The sequence below is a fragment of the Cucurbita moschata genome, unplaced genomic scaffold (genome assembly GCF_002738365.1).
Source record: "Cucurbita moschata cultivar Rifu unplaced genomic scaffold, Cmos_1.0 Cmo_Scf00044, whole genome shotgun sequence".
Lineage (NCBI taxonomy): Eukaryota > Viridiplantae > Streptophyta > Magnoliopsida > Cucurbitales > Cucurbitaceae > Cucurbita > Cucurbita moschata.
In genome coordinates, this window is record NW_019268560.1 from 1,537,308 (window position 1) to 1,560,244 (window position 22,937).

Sequence of the window (22,937 nt, forward strand, 5' to 3'; positions counted from 1 at the left end):
TAAATGGGTTGGGCCAAAATTCAGCCCTGAAGACAAAAAATGGGATTTATTGGCGGCCCATTTTCTCTTATTCCATGGGCTGGATCTGCTAATGCCCATCCATACACATCTTCTTCTTACCATATTGTGCAGAGGACGAGAGCGGAAGTAGGATCGACGATGGCTAATCTTTTCGTTCTCAATTTCCCAAGTTATAGTTCCAGCTTCAGGATCGTCTCTGCTTCAGCTTCTTCAACAAATGGTTCCTCTCGCTATCCTTTATCTGATTGTGCATTCTTTTTCCCCTTATTCACTCGAATCAGTTGATGAATTGAGTATCTTAACGATGAAATGGTAGGCGCTCATCCATTATCAGCAGGGAGCGGCGGCGGCGGCAGCGGCAGCGGGCCAGTGATCCTGGAGCTTCCTCTGGAGAAGATACGGAGACCTCTAATGAGGACCAGATCTAACAACCCCGATAAAATCAAAGAATTAATGGAAAGTATACAAGAAATTGGACTTCAAGTACCTGTGAGCTTTTTCGCCTCCTCCATTCATCATATCTTGATTGAACTCGTTTCTAGATCGTTTCCCACAGGATCAACAGACTGAAATGATTATAATATTGGGCGTCCATGATTTTCTTTTGCACTTTTTTCTTCTTTGATTCTAATATGCTTTAAGATTTGGATTAGTGCTAATGAATTTGAGTTAAACGTAGAATTTGATTGAAACATGGCTACATATGCTCTAAAGATTTACTTATTCTCTCCCTCCTGTGGATGCAGATTGATGTTCTTGAAGTTGATGGAGTTTATTACGGTATGCTAATTTTATCCTAATCAATGTTAATACTCAGAACTTGGTACTTTTAATAAATGTTAATACTAATAGTTGATTTTGATCAAACATTGTTAGTTTGAAGTTGATTTTGATCGAATTTTGTAAAATGAATTTCATTATGAGAGTAAAAGTTTATGATAGACGGGAGATTGGTTTTAAGATATATTTAAACTACGAGTTTTAAGATGGGTTATTCGAAAGTATAAGAACGGGAATTTCTTCAACCATGATATCGTGGCCTAATGGTCAATAAGGTTCATACTAATCCTAAAGAGTTTAGAAGCAATAGAATCAAGTATAGTGGGTCGGCATTTAGGATGTAATATCTTGCGAGTTTTCTTGACAACTAAATGTGGTAGGGTTAGACGACTGTCTTGTGAGAATAGTCGGATGTTTCAAGCATGCTTGATTTAGTATAGTAGCAAGTGGAAATGGCTCGTCTAGTTTATCATTTTGGATGACTAGATTTCCTTCCCATGCCTTTGTAGGTTTCTCTGGTTGTCATCGTTACGAAGCTCATCAACGGCTCGGGCTTCCTACAATCCGTTGCAAAATTCGTCGTGGAACCAAGGAAACCCTAAGGTTTGTTGTATTACATCTTAGGACACGTTTGGAGGCTATTTTAAAATAGTTAAAATCACTTTTGTCATGTTCTAACACCGAAACATGCCTTTATTCATTCAAAATCAATTCAATATTTGATTCTTCACGTTTAAACCTGATTTTCCTACCAGCAAAATTGACTTCGAATGATTAAAAACATGTTTCTAAGTGATTTTGAACCGTTTCAAAACCGCTCCCAAACGTGCATATAAGTGCTATTTATAGTGATTGATTTTCCCCTTTATAATGCATTTGTTTGTCCATCATCTTGCAGGCACCACCTACGTTGAGGTATCAGAAGGTTGCCTGCTGGTAGTAAATTTGCAAGTTCCATCAAACTATTTATTGTTTTTAATGCCATCAAAAGCTATATATGGATACTCAGAACAAAGCATGTGTATATGAATATTACAAATATTTTCAACGTCGAAGGTTTACATGTAAAGAAACCATTACTCGCAGATCCATTTTGATGTCGAAAACTTACTAACTAGGGCATAATGCGAGCGTTGCTGTCTCGAGACCGTTACTGATATTGAGATTTGTTTCATGGCCAAATCTGAGCTAATAATCACAATAGTCAGATCTAAGGAACTACTACTTCATTTGATTGATTTTTGTTCTATCATGGAACTTGAAGCAATTTCACGTACATTTTTAACAAAATTCATACAAATTACAATGGCAGAAGAAGAACATGGAACAAAGAGAAGTTTTACTTGTATGCTAGCGGTCCAGATCTTGAGACAGCAAACCTTGGAAGGGGGCTAGGACCTGAGCCGCCTGAAGTCGAGCCTTCAACATGTTTTACTTTGCGGCTGGAACTGTAATCCAAAGGGCCTGAACGACGGGCGTTTCGGTGTTTGGTTTCGATGCTCCTTGAGCTTCCGCTATCATGATCATGGATAGAGCCCTGACTATGCATCATTGATCCCTTAAAGTAACTCAAATCACTGCTTCCATACTGAGGAGTAGCATCGCCACGAGGCTGGCGTGGTGCAGGGGATGCATGAGTTAGCGACACAACGGGCGAGTAACGTGGGGATGCACTGAGGAGTGCTAATGCCCCTGGCGAATTGGCATAGTATTGGCTATATATTGAACGTAGAATGGCATAAGGAACATAAGGCTCCAAAGAGCTTCTTGGAAGGTAAGGTGAGACCTCACATAGTTGATCAAGAAAGATAAGCTGTGCTACAAGATGAGATCTGTTGGAAAAAGAAGTTAGTACCTGTCCTACATAGTATGCCGATTAACGATACCAAAAACGTTTGACATTCTATTGAGCAGACGAATATGGAGAAAACTTAAGGCTTCAACTCGAGCAGGTTTTTAACATTCAAACAAACAGTTTCGAGTTGCACGCAGAATATAAACTAAGAAATTTATATGCAAAATTAGATTACCTGTTAGCTTCACTCCATGAATCTAAGATAATTCCAGCAGCAAGTTTTACAAAGAGCTGCATTGTTGACTTTATGCTTGCTTCAACTGATGTAAGACCGTCGGCCTCGGAATTCAACGTTCCACCAGCATGACCATTTGGAAAAGGCTGCCTCTGCTCGTGTTCACGATCCAATCTCATGTACTCACTTCCAGCAATCACTGCAGTGATGCACCTGCAACCAGATTTAGTTGAGTATAGCAAGAGATAAAAAGAATCCAGACCGACCGTAAGGCTAATATGGAAGGAGAAAGACAACGCTACAAATGAAGACGTATTCAACCAAAATTCAAGCGTGTTAGAACTCAGAAACAGTTATCGTAAGATTAACAAATGTGCCATTTCACCTTGCTAGGCAATGGATATTATTGTTGAAACCTCCCGTATCGACATTGAAGGCAGTCGAATTCCAAATATTAGAAGTCATGAAGGAGGCAAATAAGTATGGTAACAAAGCCCATGAACCATCATTTGCACCCCCGACATCTTCCAAAATCGATCTTATCCACTGCGTATCATGATCAGAGATTACTGCAACACTGTTAGCCACTTCTCTCATCCTCCTAATATCTTTCCTTTCGGGTAATGCGTCGGGTATATGTTTAACGAATCCAGCTAACAACGAATAAATCAAGGGTGCACTATCTTCAAGAACAGTTCCAGCTGCTTCAGCTAAGTTCTGATCAAAAGCCAGAGCTAGACCTGCTTGAATACAGAATCCAATTACCGTCTCCATGTCTACAATTTGCTTAATGGATGCATCTCTTTCAATTCGGTCGCCAGAATGCAGACTGCTGGCGACTGACTCTAGCGCCTCACGGTTAGACCTTAATGATGTGTCGATGCAGTTTAGAAGTGCAGCTGTATGTTCCTTTAGCATACGCTCTAACTTATCCACTCCATAGCCACCAAATATCCGAACAAAGGCTTGTAGTTCTCTGGCGTCTGTGACAGAGTCAGCAAAATATCCACCCACAGGCCTTGTACTCTTGAAGCATTTGTGAAGTGGAGCAAAAAGAATTCCAGCACCTGAAGTATCCTTGATTATGTTTTCAATGTACCAGTTACAGACAGCTTCAGTTGCTGATCCTGTTTGTTGCTCTGCTGGCTTCTCAAATGAATGCAAAGATGAAACTGGACCCGAGCACGCCTCCGCAAGCAAAACATCTCGTATTCCCTGGGTAAGGTCCATGCTAATGTGCTGCTCTGCAAGATGGACAATACTGATATGCCGACGAATCAGAGATTCTAAAATAGAAGGTCGTTGAAGGTCATTCTCGGTTTTTATTACAGCAAGTAACCTCCTCCTGAAGTTGCCAAGGATGCATTCTCTCATATACTGCAACAAATAGCTTATTAGCTATCATGAAATCACATGATTCTCTCTCATGATGCACGATTCTAAAAGAACCATCAAAGTTGTCATTGTTTACGAGACAAAGGAAGCAACATTTAAAGAAAGGATAATACCAGGTAGGACATGGGCTAGAATATTAATAAAATCGTTTTGTTCTTTTTCCCATATACTAGAAAAAGTCGTCTCGTTCAATTTGCCCAATTATGCTAGAAAAGAAATGTGAGATCCCACATCAATTGGAGAGGAGAACGAGCGCCAGCAAGGATGCTAGGCTCTCAAGGGGGATGGATTGTGAGATCTCACAACGGTTGAGGAGGAGAACGAAACATTCTTTATAAGGGTGTAGAAATCTCTCCCTATCAAATGCGTTTTAAAAACCTTGAGGGGAAGCCCAAAAGGAAAAGCCCAAAGAGGACAACATCTATTAGCGGTGGGCTTGGGCTATTACAAATGGTTTCCACACCCTTATAAAAAATGTTTTCTTTCTCCTCCCCAACTGACGTGGGATCTCACGATCCACCCCCTTCAAGGCTCAGCGTTCTTGCTGGCACTCGTTCCCCTTCCAATCAATGTGGGATCTCACAATCCACCCCCTTTGAGGCTCAGCGTGCTCGCTAGCACTCGTTCCTCTCTCTAATCGACGTGAGATTTAAGAAAACTTGTTAATATCATTGTCAAACACAAAGAAAAACCTTCTCTTGTATGGCTGCTTTCTCATAAAGAGGGTATAAAGAAGCATGGAACTGATTTTAAATGCTCGTGGAATTGTGACATTAATCCCAAATCATAAAGGACTGGAAGGATAGACAACGAAAACGAAAAAAATGTGAAAAGTAATCATATCATACCTCCCTCAGAACAAAAACGTGATTTAGAACACATATAGGCTCCATATCATTCAGAACAGAGCATAGATTGGTCAACCTTTGCATTGCAGCTTCAAGCCTGTCAGAGGAAATTTTTGAAGACCGACTTCATTTACTCGAGTTCTAACAAGTCTAGAATATTTTTTAAAGCCTCCATTCCTTGAAAATCTTAAAATGCGGGAATGAAACAAAGTTATAATTAAGAAAAACAGCTTACATTTTTATTGAACCATTATTTTCAGGATAGCTTTCATAGCCAGGTAAGGGAAAACCAGCTGCTCCTTTTGGAGATTTAGACAAAGGAATTGAAGCTCTCGCAGCATAATTTAGAAAAGAAGCTGCTTGCTCTGGTAGAAGCTGAAATTTCTTAAAAGCATTAGCCTCGAGTGTTGAATAGTGCCTCAAGTGTTTCAAGTGTTAAATATTGCAATATAAAATTACCTGAATCTCTAGCGCACCAGATCCTCCTTCTGAGTCGAGGATATTAATCAATCCCTCCAAACCACCCATAATAGACTCGATTAGAGATTCTACATAAAGTACGGCGTCCCTGCCAATTTTAGTGACCTGCCATGAACTTCAAATCACAAATGCTTCTTCGAAATATTTGATCGACTGTTCGATAAGGAAATGTAATAGTAGGCGGATATGAACTTGAACCACATCAAAAACCCGACATAATAATCATAACGAGGTCCATCCCATCACCACTACTAGATGTCACTAGATATCCGTCAGGAAATGAGGAATAATCCAAAAAGTCTCATTTCTCACATTGATTCTCCACTTTTAAGATATCAACACTAACCTCAAATCCAACAAACCTTTAGTTGGTTCTTCACAAGATTGTAAATCAGTGATATACATTAACTTTTACCATATATCCTCAACAATCCTCCCCTTGAACAACGCACACTATAGAGCCTCCCCTAAGGCCTATGGAGCCCTCGAACAGCCTCCCCGTAATCAAGGCTCGACTCCTTCTCTGGAGTCCTCGAACAAAGTACACCCTTTACTCGACACTTGAGTCACTTTTGACTACACCTTTGAGGCTTACAACTTCTTTGTTCGACATTTGAGGATTCTATTGACATGACTAAGTTAAGGGTATGACTCTAATACCATGTTAGGAATCACGACTCTCCACAATGGTATAATATGGTCCACTTTGAGAATAAGCTCTCGTGGATTTGCTTTTGGGCTTCCCCAAAAGGCCTCATACCATGGAGATGTATTCCTTACTTATAAACCCACGACCAACTCCGTAACTAGCCAATGTGGGACTCCTCTCCCAACAATCCTCAACAAAAAATTGTATAAATAGCATGAAATCTAACTCTAGTGAAGGCTGGGCCTAATTAGTTGGTGAAATCTTTCCTTTAGAACATAATATTAAGCCATGTACATAATTGGCTTGCTCATTCGTCCTTCGTAATCATAAAGCTGGTTCCCACCAAGTTAAGGGACTCGACTTCGGTTTATATGCTACAAATTTGATGTTTATATCATTTGGCATATTGTAAAAGTGAGAACCCAAGCTTATATTAAACAAAATGAAAGAATATGCAAGGGCATGTCAGAAAACAACCCCCACAAAGGGAGCTGAAACCACTTTATAACCTCTCAACCTCTAAAAAATTTACTATTCCTCTCGAGCCCGAATACCCTAAAATACAGGGGAAAACTGCCAATGACCGCTCTAATCCCACAAGGAAGGATTTATAAAAAGATGTGTTGAAAAATTACCTCCTCTGGGACAATTGGTGAAGCACACTCGGGAAAACTACTGGCGATGCCGAGCCATGCACAGCAATGTTGAGGTCGTCCTTCAGGTCCAAACATCGTATTTCTGAAGACCTTTCGAAAAACAGAGGCATATTAATGCACATTATCAGTGCATTTACAAATTAATCATAATATTGAAAACACAACTGCAAATATATAGGTAATTAGAACCATGCAGTTCTTGAAAACAAGAACTCACTGCTGTAAGGTGCTGGTGGTAGAAGTAAAGCTTTCTAAGACTTCCGTGCTTTGATAATTGGTATTCTAGCTCGTCAACACATCTGAAATAATACAGAAAATGAAAGTCAATATATTGTGCTACAAGTGGTTGAATATTTGTTCTTCAACACATCTTTTTTTAAAATTTTTATTAATCCTTACATATACATAATATCTACATTTTCTATTGGATGCCTAAAAACGACCTGGTTTCCTTGCGCTTTGCACTTATACCCTAGAGGGTTTTTTGCCATTTAGTATGCCTTGGAATTTATGTTAACGTAATAATAAAAAAATAAAAAATCTATAGCAGATGGAATTCTTTGGAACTCGAGGACACAATTGTGCAACCTATAATACATATCCTGTTAAAGTAAGGTCGAGTCAATTGGTCTCTATGAACAAGGATCTTTAGAGTCTTCCATTGTTCATGATCATACAAGACCATTTTTCCATTATTCAGATTTTTAGACATAATTATTGTTGTATTCTCTTTCACCAACTTACCATTGAACCTCATTAAAGAATGCATAAAATAGGATATGTTAATACTTTTAGCTTTTAAGTATACCTCCATTTTTTCAGAATGAAGATTAAATATTACCGATAAGATACTCTTAAGAAGGATACTGTCATGCAAAACTTTAACAAATCAAATATAGATTACTCAAAACATTCAATAGAATTTTGATCAATGAAACACAGTTATAGGTAGATAAAGAACCTGGACCAATTATATGCAGCATTTCCTTCTGATAATAAGCCCTCTTTCCCAGTGGAAACGGTTGCCTTCTCCAAGTGTCGAATGTTAATAGAAGACCGGGATGATGTGACAATCATCAGTACTGACAGCCAATCCTTCCGAAAATCCTATAAATGGAGACAACTACTAATTAAAATCTGCTAACATATAAGATATTAAACAAGGAATGTAACAATTCTTCAAAGTAAAATATAACATTTGAATGGTTATAATTATTAGCTTCTTTAAAGTTATTCTTTTCTTTACTTTTTCTTTAGAACATTCAAGGAGAGCTGCTATTGAGGCTTCGCAGACTTTTTTGGAACAGGCTGAAAATGATCCTTCCGATTATGCTATTAACACAATACACTTGCCAAACAATCAACCAAAATATAAACACTCACTTCAGTTTTTAAGCATGATCATTAACTTGAATAAGGCTTGTAATACTAAAAAAAATGAATGTCCAGAAACTGCATCTTTGTTTATGATTACTATGATATGTACGAATAAAGTTCAGATGGTCTTTCCAAGATTGCTTACTGAGAGATCGCATGTGAGTGTGGATATGTTTTCACCCTGTGGTTTAGGTATGCTTTCAAGGTGAGAAACAATTTGATGGAGAAGTCCCTTTAGACTGGCATCTAAGTCAAGAGCCACCATCCCAGGAGTGCCCAACAAAAACCGGATTCTACCAGCGCAGGAAGAAAGATATGATAATGCATAACCTCGAATTGCTGCACACAAACACATAAAATTTTGTCAAAAAAAATTCTATATTGGAGCACTGATACTATTGGTAGCTCTTTTTGTAACAGCCCAAGCCCACTGCTAGCAGATATTGTCCGCTTTTGCCCATTACGTATCGCCGTCAGCCTCACGGTTTTAAAACGCGTCTGCTAGGGAGAGGTTTCCACACACACCCTTAAATGCTTTGTTCCCCTCTCCAACCGATGTGAGATCTCACAATCCACCCCCCTTGAGGGCTGGCATCCTTACTGGCACACCACCCGGTACCTGACTCTGATATCACCCAAGCCTTAAACAAAAAATGTAAGAAACATGTTTGATCGGTTGTGATACAATCAATACCACGTTCAAATGTCACTCGTCCCAAAAGCATAAGCTGTTTATTCATTCTTAACATTTATTTATGGACAATACGAAAATCAATCAACCACAACAGCCACATTTTGTACATGTTATGTCAGAGTAATACATTTTATTTTATTCACAATAATCTGTGACTTAAATAGTTGTTTCAGATGCATTGACCCCACCTGCAATGTACTTGCGCACTAAACAACAAAGGCGATCCATTCCATCTATCAGGAATCCAATAGTTGGGTCGCTAGGATCCTGCAAACAAAATTTAGTTGAAATCAAACACTTCCTCAACATTTTGGTAGAGGAGTTTTACAGGGTGGAAGCACTTTACTATGTCCACTGGTATAATCCTGGCGGCTTTGGATTTTGAGGATGCGATTCCCACATGTTGAAAATACCAGGTCACTTCAGATTGTGCTAAAGCCAATGCAGAATACACCATCTGTCATAAATTTTGATATTAGGGAAACATTTAAAAGGTCATGCATCAAGTAAAGGGTAATTCTTACACAAAAAGGGAGAAGAATACCTGAATATTAGGGGCCAATAAACTCGGCTGATCAGAGAAGAATATCACCATTCTTCCAATCTCTTGCTTAAGAAATATTCTCCTCTCATGATGTATGGCATCACAAGCCACTATTGCTTGTTCCTGGATCTCACTGTAATGCACAGCAAATTTATTGCATTATAAGCTTCATGAAAGGGGGAGGGAGAAGGTAAAAGAAGAAAATACACACAAAATCAGGTCAAAACTCATCAAGAAATTTATGAAGACAAGATCAGGGAAACTTTTCAGTACAACTAAAATTTTATTTTATTTTTGAAAAAGTTTTAGGGTTTTCAGATTTGCCATCAAGAATGGACCTCTGAATAAGATTTACTTCTTTTTTTTTTAACCTACCTGAATAAGACTTACTATTGATCAAACAAAACACTCACCTGAAACCTATAAAACACACACAAATTGATTCCCTAACGTTAACTTCTACACATTCTAACAAAGTTTAATATGCTAGGCTTTATACTACCTATTTCCTATCCAGAACCATCAAGCGAACCACATTATCCAAACTTGAGTCGGAGGTTTGCTTATTAATCAATACCACATACTAGGGGAATTCTTATTACAACCCTCCGAGGAACTTTGCTTGAACTTCTTAACATGTATCATGCACATAATAAGCTCTGCAGAGTACAACTAATGCACGTGATCAGATATACAAAAAGCGTTTTCTTGAAAAGGAAAACTGCAGGTATTGACTGATAATGATATCCCTTCCAACCAACGTGATTCTCATGTCCTAGTAAAAAACATAGAATTTAAAAAGATAAATGGATGATTACGTGGTGAAACAGAAGAAAATATGAGACTTTCTTTTTACCTGATCATTTTTTCAACCTGCTTGGCAACACTATACTCCAGATCCGCTTCTTTCTGCTTTGTACGCCCAGATTTAGCCATCTTCTTTGATTCTAATACTCTTGGTAAAACATATAATTGATAATCCTCATGTAGATGTATGAACTACATGTCAATAGAAGCAGCGATGAGACCAGAAATGAATAAAAAACTATTTCAAATAAGGGCTTCTAAAGGTTGTTCTATCTCACCTCATCTCGAAATAAAGAAAGAATTAAATTTTCCTTCAGTACGACCTGAAATGTCAGGATGGAGGATGAGAGAGAAGAGAAAAAAATCCATAAGAAATTATGATAAATATAGCCAACTAAAGTGAAAATAATTCTATAGAGAAGAAAAAAGCAAGTAACAAAAAGGGAGGGAAGACAAGGACAGAACTATAATAAGAAGATGGTGAAAACATCTCACATAGCTAATACCAAGAAGCTAACAAAGCACTACAATATTTGAGACTCATCAATATGTCGGAATAATCAGGAAACAGATATTTTTCCACAGGTTGATAAACTCCATCAGAATGCTGGGGCTTTCCACTATTACAAACAAAGCAGGGATAGGATGCCATTAAGACAAGAAATACCGACTTCTGAATCACAGCACAAGGTTTATCTTCATTTCATTTGCTTCCTTCTACCAAGATCTAACAAAAGTGAAGTCCTTTTCTAGGAGAAATTACTTCAGGAGGCCACAGTGTTCGAGAGAGAAACTGTAAAAGTACCTCAAAATTATATCTAATGGTTATTAGGGACATGCATATTTTTTAATCCACGTCCTATAAGGAAAGAACTCCTTTTGGTTTCCCATCAATGGCAACAAAAAAAATCTAAGATGAAAAATACAACCCAACATCCACCATTTCCAAAGAATCCAAAACTCCAAACCTACCTCATTCTTGTGGAATTTATGTGGACTAATTGGAAGACTAACTCTTCCTTTGTTTTTCCAAGACTCCATCACCACCCATCAACTGCTTTCTTGGCCACAAATAGGGTCAATGATTTGTCCAGTATTGGTAAAAGTAGCTTGAGATATGAGGATATCGAAGCAGAAAACTTTTCAACCTTTTGACCAAGACATGCAAAAATCATATGGACTCAAATTTGAAACTAATTGATGTGTCGATGAAAAAGTTCTTATTTCTTTTTTCTTAAAAAAAATTGATACCTACCTAGGGACTTCCAGAATATTAGCTTTCTCTGAAATAAGAGTATTAGTCTCATTATATTTCTGTTAACAGTACCTTTATGAAATGAGTCCCCCATGCATCTCCAAGACCACGATACCTTCTTTTTTTTCTTTTTTCTTTTTTCTTTTTTTTGTGAAAAAATATTAGATAATTTACTGTATACAAGTTTTTGCCCACTGACAACAACAGAGGGTCCAAGCCACTAAAAGGAGGATTTTATATAATAGTACCAAAAATTGTAAAGTTTGATCCAGTAAATTTACTCGAATATAAGTAAACGGAGATGACATCACATTAGTACCTAGATGATGCATGAACCAAAAATATCAACTAGGATAGGTAGGAGTGGGACATGAAGATACTTTTAGTTCACAAGGAAAATTTCAGCTAGAAGGAAAGAACTCATAATATAGAGGCAAGTACCAGAGCAATGTCAATGCTGGTTACACGAAGCAGCTCATCAGGGCAAACAAGATACCCAAACAATACCCACTCCCGATAAGAGGTTACATTTGCAAGATCTTGTGCTCTCTGCACATAAAGTGGTGGAACAAATTAGAAGAGTATGCAATAAACAAAAGAATACTTCAAAATTTTCCTAATTAACAGTAGGATGATATAGAAAGATCCTCCGAAGAGAGGTTTACCATTGGATGAGCGGAGTTTGTGAGTATGTCTGGATATCGAGGGTGATATGGGCTTAAAAATCCTTCATTTCTAAGTTTTCTTGTATCCGTCGACAGAAAAATAATAGGACCCACTGCCTCTAAGACCTAAAATGGCCAAGTAAAGATTGCATTAACAACTCTTCACAAGTTACAAACTTTACATTCTATACAGAAATGAACAGAGAAGAAGAAAGCATCAAAACCAGTCATACTTATTCAACGAATCAAATTATGGTTCCATAGATGCAAGAAATAAGTTCAGTAAAACTAAATCATGACATTTATTTAGATACATTTAGTATAAGCCATTTAGTGCAATCTCCTCAAAATTATAGAAGAAAAGCGGAGAAAAACTTGTTCCAGTCTAGACTACTATTAAAGCTTGTTATTCTGTACATTTAGACTACTATTAAAGCTTGGCTGCAAGAATTTATAACACCATTTTCAGGGGCCATCTTAGAGCTTTTTCAAATCTTCTAGGGTTAAACTAAAAATTTTTTAGGACCGAAGGGAACTATTTCTCATACCTCATTGACTAAGAAAATGTATCTTTCCTTTCTTTAGTTTGCTTGGTATGATGTCTACTATATGTTTGACCATTATCATCTTTCTCAGCATTTTATATATAGAATTTTGGGTAAGTTACAAGCTTGGTTTCACAACTTTGATGATCGTATTTAATAAGACTCTAAATTTTAAAAACTGTTTAATATGTATCAAAACTTTTAACTATTAGGTTAACCTAGTGATCAATAATGGCCAAGCAAATACTAAAGGAATGGCTTAGAGATAATGGATTGAAGTCATGGTGATCACTTCTAGAATTTAATACCCTATGAATTCTCTTCACAACCAAATATATTAGGGCAAGTAGTTGCCCCATAAGATTAGTCAAAGTATCTTCAAGTTACCCCAGACACCCACGAAAATTAGGAAGAAAGGTCCCTAAATTTTTAATATTGTGTCTAATAGGTCCCTAAGCTTTAAGAACTACCTAAGGAATCCTTTTAACTTTGAATTATGTGTCTAAAAGCCCCTAAACTTTAAGAAGTTTCTCGTAAATCATGAATTTGTTAGACACAAAATAAAAAATTTAGAGACCTATTAAAAACATAACTAAACATTCTGCCTATTAGACATGACAATAAAAGATTAGAAACTTAATAGACAACAAATCCAAATCCAGGACCCATTATACACAATTGTTAAATAGACCAAACTTAAAATTATAATTTAACCTATAACTTTTGTTTATCATTATGCCCAAAAAAGAAGGGCCATTTTGTAAATTGCTTTCATTAAGATAAAAGTGACGTTAACCTCTCCAATACGTGGGCTGACAAAATTTAGATCTTCTTGTAGTCCTTTCAACGGTGGATCATATGAGTCAATGAATTGAACCAGCCTGTAACTCATAAAAAAGAAACATAAAATGAATAATTTGTTAGTCTAAGTTGAAGATTTTCTTTGAAACTATGAGTTAGAGATCATGATGAAAATAAGTCTAGTATCACCAATCATTATTTTGGCTAAGAAAATGGCTAACAGTAAAAACGAGTACCTAAATGACTGGATACTGAAAATAGGGTGAGTCCAAAATAACTCTTCAGCTAAACGTCATGGTAATCCTCAAACTTGTAAATAAATGTAAGTTTGTTTTTCATCCAAACGTGCCAAAATAATGCAGTTAAATATAGAATATAATTTTTTTATCTCTCTGAAAATACAAACAGTGACAGGCTGAGGTAGAACTTAAGAAATAACTATACTTCATACCGATGATAAAAATCACAGTCTCGGTCATTTCTTGTCATGGCGTGCAAGAGGTTATAAATCTGAAGCATCATTTTTCTTGGCAACTGTCATGAATCCATTATCAGCAAAATAAAAAATTAACATGTCAACAAAAATGGGGGTGTTGCCAACATGTATAGTTGATAAGCTCTTAGATTAATGAAATTGAAACACAAGGGGAAAATACCAAAAACAACAAATTTTTTAGTTGACTTGCCTTATGAGCAAACAAGTTAACACGGACGAACGAACAAAAGAGATCCATAAAAGCATGCAGAATGACTGAGTTTTGATGGGGCTGCAAAATACTGTCACAAGTTATTAGAGATAATATACAGAATCATTGCCACTGTTATTTTTAATAATAAGTACACCAGGAAAGTATAATCATAAAGTGACAACACTGCAAGTACCATGCTTTATTTATTCATTCAGCGATATCAAGCTTTAGCGGCTACAAGAAAGCTCTCCAATTAATTATTTAGGAAAAATAAGCTCAAGTCAACTGTTTGACGGTGAATAATTCTTTTCAAGTTAGAGAAAGCTCTCCAAGGTTTACAAAATATCCTATCTCAAATCTTAAAAGAACATATGACCTCTGTACACCTAACTTATCTTCAAGGTACTTTTTGTTAAAGTATTGGTATAATTAAATTTACCATAACCCACAGCTTAAACTTTTAGGTTGATCAGTAATTTTACGTAATATCAAAGCAGAAGGTCATGTGATTGAACCCCTGTAATGTCATTTCCTATACAATTAATATTGATTTACATTTGCCGGGCTTTCTATAAATTTACAAGCCCACAAGTGAAGGGGAGTGTTAAAAGTATTGATATAATTAAATTTACAATAAACCACAAGTTTTTGGGTTGATTGGTGGTTTAATATTTTTAATTTAAACTCCCATCGCAAGGCGAGGACCATGTTCAACCACAAAATCATGTTGTCTCAAGCTTTGTAGTTCATTAAGAAATTCAGTGGACTTAAAAGATAACTATTTTTATAGGGGTAAAAGGGATGCTGAAGATGTGTTGTTAGGAATCACAATGTAATATCCTGCGTAGGTCCACCATGGGGCTTAAACTCATTTCTCTAAAGTCCCTCTTTCATTTTTACTTGCCCCAATGAGCACTAGGCCTCCCACGGTAGTAATAACTAGAATTTTTGTAACTGCTACTTCTTTTAATTGACACTAGCAGCAATAGTTTTGAATTTGATTTCTCTATCCTTCATAGAGAGCGTTACCTCTCAATTGCATTTGTCTGTCTATAACTCTTTTCTTTTAAAGGAAATAACTCTATATATACTTAGATTCGATACAAATACAAATGAAAAGATTAGGAAGAAAGTTTGAGAATATGGGTTCTAGTTGAACTTCCTATGGCTTCACCCAAAGGACTAAGGCTGTCAGACATTCGTGTTTCTTTTCGATAAATGATCGTACCAAAGCTATCCTCAGCTAGCCACAAAATTTGAATGAGGAAATTAAAAAAGTTCAAGGTCAATCGATTGGAAAGAACTACTCTTCATATCATTTTTCAATTTTATTTTAGACACAAAGTTTAAATGAGTCCTATTCCCTTTTAATTTGAAACCATATATTCGCAGTATCCCACTTTCGACGCTAATGGTTGGCTTGGTAACATGTTGATCCTTACAATCAAAAGATTGAGTAGAAGTTGAAAGGGAGGAAAAAAAATATATGGATATGGATGAAATAACAGCCAACGCCGTTGACCAACAATATCAGCTTTCATGACCCAAATCCAAGGAATGGGAAAGTACTCTTGTCCACTCTGTACTTGATAGTTCACCAATATATTTTGTTGGCCAAATTACGAAACATACTCGTAAACTTTATCATTTGTTTAAAAAAATGTAACAGCCCAAGCTCACCGTTAGCAAATATTGTCCTCTTTGGGCTTTCCCCTCAAGGCTTTAAAACACGTTGCTAGGGAAAGGTTTTCACACCCTTATAAAGAGTGTTTCGTTCTCTTCCCCAACCAATGTGGGATTGTGGGATCTCACAGTCCACCCCCCTTCAGGGCCCAGCGTCCTCGCTGGCACTCATTCCTTTCTCTAATCGATGTGGGACCCCCGCCAAATCCACCCCCCTATAGGGCTAGCGTCCTTACTGGGACACCGCCTCGTGTCTACCCCCCTTCGGGGAACAACCTCCTCGCTAACACATCGCCTCTCTGATACCATTTGTAACAGCCCATACCCACTGCTAGCAGACATTGTCCTCTTTGGGCTTTCCCTTTCGGGCTTTCCCTCAAGGCTTTAAAACGCGTCTATTAGGGAAACATTTCCACACCTTTATAAAGGGTGTTTCATTCTCCTCCCCAACCAATGTGGGATTGTGGGATCTCACAAAAAATATCTCAATTCTTTCAAAAATTGTAATATTATCCTTGATCTTTCATAAACATTTCAAAATTACCCTTGGAGTAGAAATTCAATAACTCAAGGATATAAAAAACGTCAAAATTTGATAGAATGTTCAATAAGAATTGGGACCTAGAGCAGGTGTGGTGGTGACTTGGAACAATGTGGCGATGTCCAAGTCCTAATTTCCATTTCAAGCCACTGCTTCCAAGTCCCAATTTTCATCCAACATTCTAATAAATTCCAACTCCAATGGTAAAATTTCAACTCCAATGGTATTCTTGAAAGTCGCGAGTAATATTACAAATTTTAGAAAAAACAAAGACATTATTGAAACTAAAGGTAAAGTTCAGGGTATTTTTCATAATTTAGTCCATTTTGTATATTTCTAAGATGCCTATAGAGGTGGCTAAGATTCCAGAACAAGTGACGAGGAACTTTCTTGGGGAGGGCATAATGGGAGACTCATAAATCCATCTCCTAATTTGGCCGGTGACGATCTAGAAAAAACATAATTCAATTACCAAGGGAAAGGTTAGGATTGGGTCCCAGATTTTTTTCTTTTTTCTTCCTTTCCCCTTGTGAAACTATAAAAGAGCCTTCTACTACATGCGTATGTTGGTTTCAAGGTCTTTTTAACACAAAAGTAAAACAAGTTGCAAACAAAACTTCGTATAAATATCATTCTTGCTGGCTGACGTCTTCTACATATTAAAATGACTATTGCTAAGACTCACCAATAAAGTTATGACCGTACTACTGATGTCCAGTATAAGTCGCAGAGCCTGTTCTCGAAATGCCATCAAATCAAGTAGCAGCTGTTAAAGAAAAAGGAAACTGTTACAATTTATAGTATATGCTTGAAATCTAATTGAGGAAAAGAAAAGTAAACATTCGAAATGGCACAGCAACCAACTTGCAAACTCTATTTTAGATTGTGGTTACTTGTTGTGAAGTCACGAATGTTGAGAGTATAAAGAGCTAAACAAACACAGCTGCCAGTATATTAATTTGAACGTGCAAATATTCGATAAAAGCTGGTTAAAGATCTATCAAGTCCTACCTGAACCCACGGTTCCAGACTTTGAATATGAAGTTCTGCACTATCATTGATAGCATCCAGAGCAATTTTATCAACCTGAGCCAATATTTTCCAACAGCATCTTAAGTTAATTAGTACTGTACATATAAAAAGGAGTGATACGAAACATATGTGCCCGACAAATACAAATGAAATCTTACACGCTCAAGTTGTAATTTGCTAAAATGTTCGGGGAATTTTTTCGAGAGCAATATGCAAATCCGTGGATGGTTAGGGAAAACTCCTGATTTCCAAAATGCTTCAGAAAATACATGAGCAATTGGATCAGGATAGTCTAAGATTTGGTTCAGCCTATACATTTTAGCCATAAGACCATCTGCAACTTCAATAAGCTGGTAGACCCACTGAACATTCAAACCCTTAAGGGACCCAACTGAAATAGGATTCTGGCCATCATGGGCAGTATTCCTAGTGCTCCGAGCTGCAACCGGAGAAGCCATATCTGGCCCTAAGTACTCGGTCCATCTCGATTGGTCATCCTCCCTTGTTCTATTATTGGTGGGTGATAGAGATGGATCCTGAACTGAATAGCGCTGTCTCGATTTCGCCATTGATTAATAACGCGAACGCTAGAAAATCTGCAATTTCAGCAATATAAAGTATAACAACAAAATTCAACGATCATTCTGTGAAGACTAGAAATAAATCATGGAAGGAGAAAAGAGATTAATTCCACAGCACTAATTGCATAGCATCTAATTGCTTTGTGTTCATTATTCCAGCTCCACGGGTCAACAGTGAGTGACAAGACTTCATCCAGGGGAAGGAAGCTACCAACACATCAAAAACTAAACGACATGTAGCAAATTCAACCTAAGCAGCTAAAACAGCCCGACCAAATTCCATGTTCTTACACAAAATCCTTCCTCTCTTCAAAATTCTGTAAAAACAAAGCTTTGTTTCGCGCACTGCCTCCAATAATTTCATCTCAATTTTGAATTCCATGAAAACACTTTAAAGGCTACAAGAACCTCCCTCCCAACAGTGCTCAAGTCGAATTAAATTGCGAAAAACAACCACATTTCTCTCCCAATTTTAAGACGCATTACGCAACCAAACCAGACAACACAACAGCAAAACAGAGCGGGACATACCTCGATAATCTCGAGTAGCTCAAGTAAGCATAAAGCTGAGCTCAGATCCAGTTCAGTAGTTGATGGAAGAAAAAGAAAAGAGAAAAATTACAGTGAAATGAAGCTGGAGATGACGAAGAGTTGAAGAATCCGTTCCTTTTCCCTTCCCCTTTTCAAGTCAATCTCGTGGTCGCCTGATTCTCCTGGAATTTCTATTGAGCTAAAGATGTAAATCTCCACAGTCCTCTCAACTCCACCATCTCCAGTTCTTCACCCTTCAATTTTAGAAATCTTTGTTTATACTCTCTACTCTGAAAATTGTTTTATTTTTTTATTTTTTTATTTTTTATTTTTCTCTTTTTTTATTTTATGGGGAAAATATAAGTGATGTGAATATCGGACACAGCTACGTATGAATTGCGTAATAAATATAGTCTAATAAAATTGAAGTGAAATAAGCGAAATTCTTCCTTTTCTATTTTTAAATATATTTTTTTTAAATATATATATTCATTCAAACAATTTTTTATTTAAAAATTAGTAAAAATATAATATAATATCCGACCTAATTTATTATTTACTTGTTTATTTAATTACCCAAAGAAGTAAAATATTAAATAAATATATACTAATTAATTTTGTGTTAGTTTTAATATATATAAAAATTGAGGTTGGGCGAGGGCGGGAATAAAGGCGAGGACGAAAAGTGTAATCTCGTCCAACTAGGAGAAATTTATTTCTACTCCTTCACTTGTTTCCCGTTAAAATGAAGTTTTTTTTTACCATGTTTATAATAGATTAAATGGACATCTCTAATGTTAATTATCGCTGAATTTTGTTTATTTTAATTATTTAAATCTAGTTATCGAGTTTTAATTTTAAGTATTTTTTTTTTTTTAAATGAAGCTTTGATATTAATGGTATGGCTAAATTACGTGCATATAGAAGCTTGTGTAGTAAGTAGTATAATCTTTTATATAGTAACGTGACGTTACATGATAAATTAATATAACATCGTGATATATTAGAATAAAACACGAGTCGAGTATTCAATAGAGTTATTACGAAGTGGTATTAAAATAGGTGTACATTTTGGAAATCTTGTAATTAAAATACCAATAAAAAAGTAAATAAATTTTTAATTACAAAATATTTGTATTTCATATCAAATAAATAATTTTAATTTCTTTTAGTTTAAATTAAATCATTTAAAATAATAGTTGGTATGGTATCTACTGAGTTATACTTAAATTGTCGTTATTTTTCGAATTTCAAATTATAAAAATTTACAAAGTTAAATGATATATGTTTTATTATTATTTGTATGTCGGTATATGAACAGCTAATTATGTCTCGTAAAAGCACTTTTAATTAATAAAATTATCAAAAAAAATTATTTTATTTGGTATTTATTTTAATGTATGGACAATGTCATTATTAACGTGGTCACATTTATATCTAACTCTAGACACCTTATCTTTATTTATTGCTGGCAAATTATGTAACATTTCATTGTATTCTCCAGGTCAAACATATCTTAATAATTAATTATTTAAAATTTCACGAAAAAATCACATTTAATTATGATTAGTTATAAAGTTATAAATTTATCGAGATATAACATTTTTTTAAATTATTTTTTAATATTTTTTAAGTTAGGTTTACAACATTTTTTTTATTAATTTAAAGCAAGACTCCAAAATTTACATTATTTTTAAAATTAAATTTATATGATTTATTAATTAATTTAGGAATAATTGGAAAGAATTATTTTCACTTTTTATTAAATTTAATTTAGAAATTTTGAAAACTTTAAAATATAACACATGTAAGGAATTATGAGTTAAAAAAAATATTCACGTAGCATTAATGAATATTAATTATATTTTTATAAATAGGTTGAATAAATATTTGGTTAAACTTTAAAATTATACAATTAAAATTTTTAATTTGGTAACCAATAAATTTTAAAATATTTAAAAATTTTAAATTAAACATAAAATTTAATTTTTAAATTTTTTAAAAAAATTAAACGTGAAATTTGAACCACTTAACCTATAATTTAATCCAAAAAAATGCTCAATTAAAATTACATGATTTTAAGAGAGGAGAACACGTTTACTATGGTGCATCCGCATGCAGAACATAAAAACCCTTCCTTTTTTTTTTCTTTCTTATTTTTCATTAATTTAATTTTTAAAATTCACCGTTTCAAGAGTTGGTGGAACACACGTCCTTGAACGACTTGCACCAAAATTTTGTATCATTTATTTATTTATTTATTATTTTATTAAAAATAATTTTACAGTTGACTTTTTATCTCTCATTATAAATATAAATATTGATTTAAATCTTCAATTAATAGAATTTTATAATTATTTAACTATTTTTTAAATTAAAAATCTAAATTAAAAGCTCCATTTAAAGAAAAAAATATATATAATTTTAACTTTGTTCAAGTAATTAATATAAATTACAATCACAGTTTGTTTCGATAATTGAAAATTTTATATATTTTTATTTCATGGGATAATTACAATCTCTAGCACGAGCTGATGACGATACATAACAAGCCAAAGCGAACAATATCTTCTAGCGGTGGATTTGAGTTGTTACAAATGATATTAGAGTCAGACATTGGGCAGTGTGCTGTTGAAGACGCTTGTGAGATCCCACGTCAGTTGAGGAAGAGAACGAAACATTCTTTATAAAAGTGTAGAAACCTCTCCCTAGCAGACGTGTTTAAAAAACCTTGAAGGTAAGCCCGAAAGGGGAAGCCTAAAGAGGACAATATCTCCTAGCGGTGGGCTTGAGTCGTTACAATCTGGAACCCCAAGAAAATGAATTGTGAGATTTCAGGTCAGCGGGATGATGTGAAAGTCTCTACCTTTAAAATTAAAATATTCTAATGTTATTTATTTATGTAGAATTATTATTGTAAAAATTATTTTTGACTTTTAAGGGTAATTTTTTTTTTTAATTCAAAGGGCATAATTGACTTTACTAAGTATTTATTATTATTATTATTATTTTTAATTTCTCCGCGCATGTTAAATGTCTTTAAAGCTTATAGAACTAATAAGCACGGAGCTAAAGTTGTAAAGGGTAAAATTGTAATTTAAAAGACAATTAACGTTGTTCTTTGTTAAAGAAATATATCAAATAGTTATCTTTCAATCCCGAGTATAATTCAACTGATTTAGTTGTTCAGACTTATATCATTTACTAAACAGATTAGTCTGAAACTCGGGAAAAAAAAACGTTTTCTCTCGCTGGCTTTGTTTTTTGTTACTTAAAATTGAATGAAATGGTGAGTTGGAAGTGGAAGACATACTTAGCTTGGACATTAAGCTACCATGATGGTTACCTCTCACTATAATGGCGATGATAATTTGCAAAAGATTTCATACACATCAGCCACCATTCATCATCATAATCATTTATTTTAATCTCATTAATAATAAGTTAATACGTAATGCTTTTATCCGTTATATATCGTCGTGGTCCTCACGATTTTAAACACATTTTATAGGAAACGGTTTTTACATTCATATAAGGGATGCATTGTAACGATCCAAGCCCACCGTTAGGAGCTATTGCCTTCTTTGGGTTTTCCCTTTCGGGCTTACCCTCAAGGTTTTTAAAACGCGTTTGCTAGGGAGAGGTCTCCACACTCTTATAAAGAATGTTCCGTTCTCCTCATCAACCAATGTGGGATCTTACAAGCGTCTTCAACGGCACATTGCTCGGTGTCTGGCTCTAATACCATTTGTAACAACTCAAATCCACTGCTAGAAGATATTGTCCACTTTGATTAGCCTGTTATGCGTGTGCTAGAGAGAAGTTTCTATGTTCTAATAAGGAATGTTTCGTTTCCATCTCCAACCGAGGTGGGATCTCACATAATAAAGTATTTGATTAATTATTTATTTACAAAATCTCTAAAATTTAATATTATGATATTTCATATAATAATTAATAAAATATATGTTCCATAGTACAATATAATAATTAAATGGAAAATTTAAACAAAATTAAAGTGTTTCTTATTTGGAAAGCTATTAAGGGCATTTATTTTTTTTACCAATCTTTGGTCTCTAGACCAAGCAAGTATACATTAGCATGAGTGAGCTATGTGTGTAGGCTTCAACTGAAACTTCTATAGGTTGGTATGGTGTTGAATTTAACCACAGTCATTATCAAAAGGTGAAATATTTGGGTAAAAAACACAAAAATTGGAACCATTTAATCGAGATTGGTGAAGTTTATGATGAAAAACGGAATTTAGGAGTGTGTATGGGTTGAGTTCGGGAAATGTTTTGGACCAACCCTCTATTTTCGGGTTGAGTTAGGT

General features: G+C 35.2%; 2 protein-coding genes across 2 annotated transcripts; one reads left to right on the forward strand and one right to left on the reverse strand.

The window, feature by feature from the left end:
• The first annotated feature begins 24 nt into the window (after positions 1 to 24).
• On the forward strand, positions 25 to 1,958 carry LOC111434089 (sulfiredoxin, chloroplastic/mitochondrial-like). Its single transcript, XM_023071385.1, has 5 exons — positions 25 to 241; positions 338 to 510; positions 768 to 801; positions 1,311 to 1,404; positions 1,700 to 1,958. The coding sequence occupies exons 1-5, from the start codon at positions 40 to 42 to the stop codon at positions 1,713 to 1,715; spliced, it is 519 nt and encodes a 172-aa protein (XP_022927153.1). The 5' UTR covers positions 25 to 39; the 3' UTR covers positions 1,716 to 1,958.
• Positions 1,959 to 2,007: 49 nt separating this feature from the next.
• On the reverse strand, positions 2,008 to 18,902 carry LOC111434086 (protein NAP1). Its single transcript, XM_023071383.1, has 24 exons — positions 18,605 to 18,902; positions 17,651 to 18,088; positions 17,472 to 17,546; positions 17,146 to 17,226; positions 14,234 to 14,314; positions 13,999 to 14,081; positions 13,543 to 13,627; positions 12,202 to 12,327; positions 11,978 to 12,085; positions 10,560 to 10,604; positions 10,331 to 10,473; positions 9,475 to 9,607; positions 9,277 to 9,387; positions 9,119 to 9,197; positions 8,382 to 8,575; positions 7,821 to 7,966; positions 7,077 to 7,158; positions 6,839 to 6,949; positions 5,534 to 5,659; positions 5,310 to 5,449; positions 5,075 to 5,171; positions 3,217 to 4,208; positions 2,832 to 3,044; positions 2,008 to 2,633 (listed from the first exon to the last, which is right to left on the reverse strand). The coding sequence occupies exons 2-24, from the start codon at positions 18,059 to 18,061 to the stop codon at positions 2,141 to 2,143; spliced, it is 4,155 nt and encodes a 1,384-aa protein (XP_022927151.1). The 5' UTR covers positions 18,062 to 18,088; positions 18,605 to 18,902; the 3' UTR covers positions 2,008 to 2,140.
• Between the last annotated feature and the right edge of the window lie 4,035 nt (positions 18,903 to 22,937).

Coding starts and splice junctions, on each gene's coding strand:
- LOC111434089 (XM_023071385.1), top strand. CDS start 40: ATGGGATTTATTGGCGGCCCATTTTCTCTTATTCCATGGGCTGGATCT. Junction 242..337: donor TTCAGCTTCTTCAACAAATG/GTTCCTCTCGCT, acceptor ATGAAATGGTAG/GCGCTCATCCATTATCAGCA. Junction 802..1,310: donor AGTTGATGGAGTTTATTACG/GTATGCTAATTT, acceptor ATGCCTTTGTAG/GTTTCTCTGGTTGTCATCGT.
- LOC111434086 (XM_023071383.1), bottom strand. CDS start 18,061: ATGGCGAAATCGAGACAGCGCTATTCAGTTCAGGATCCATCTCTATCA. Junction 8,576..9,118: donor AGTGCGCAAGTACATTGCAG/GTGGGGTCAATG, acceptor GTTTGTGTGCAG/CAATTCGAGGTTATGCATTA. Junction 7,967..8,381: donor CACTCACATGCGATCTCTCA/GTAAGCAATCTT, acceptor CTCCATTTATAG/GATTTTCGGAAGGATTGGCT.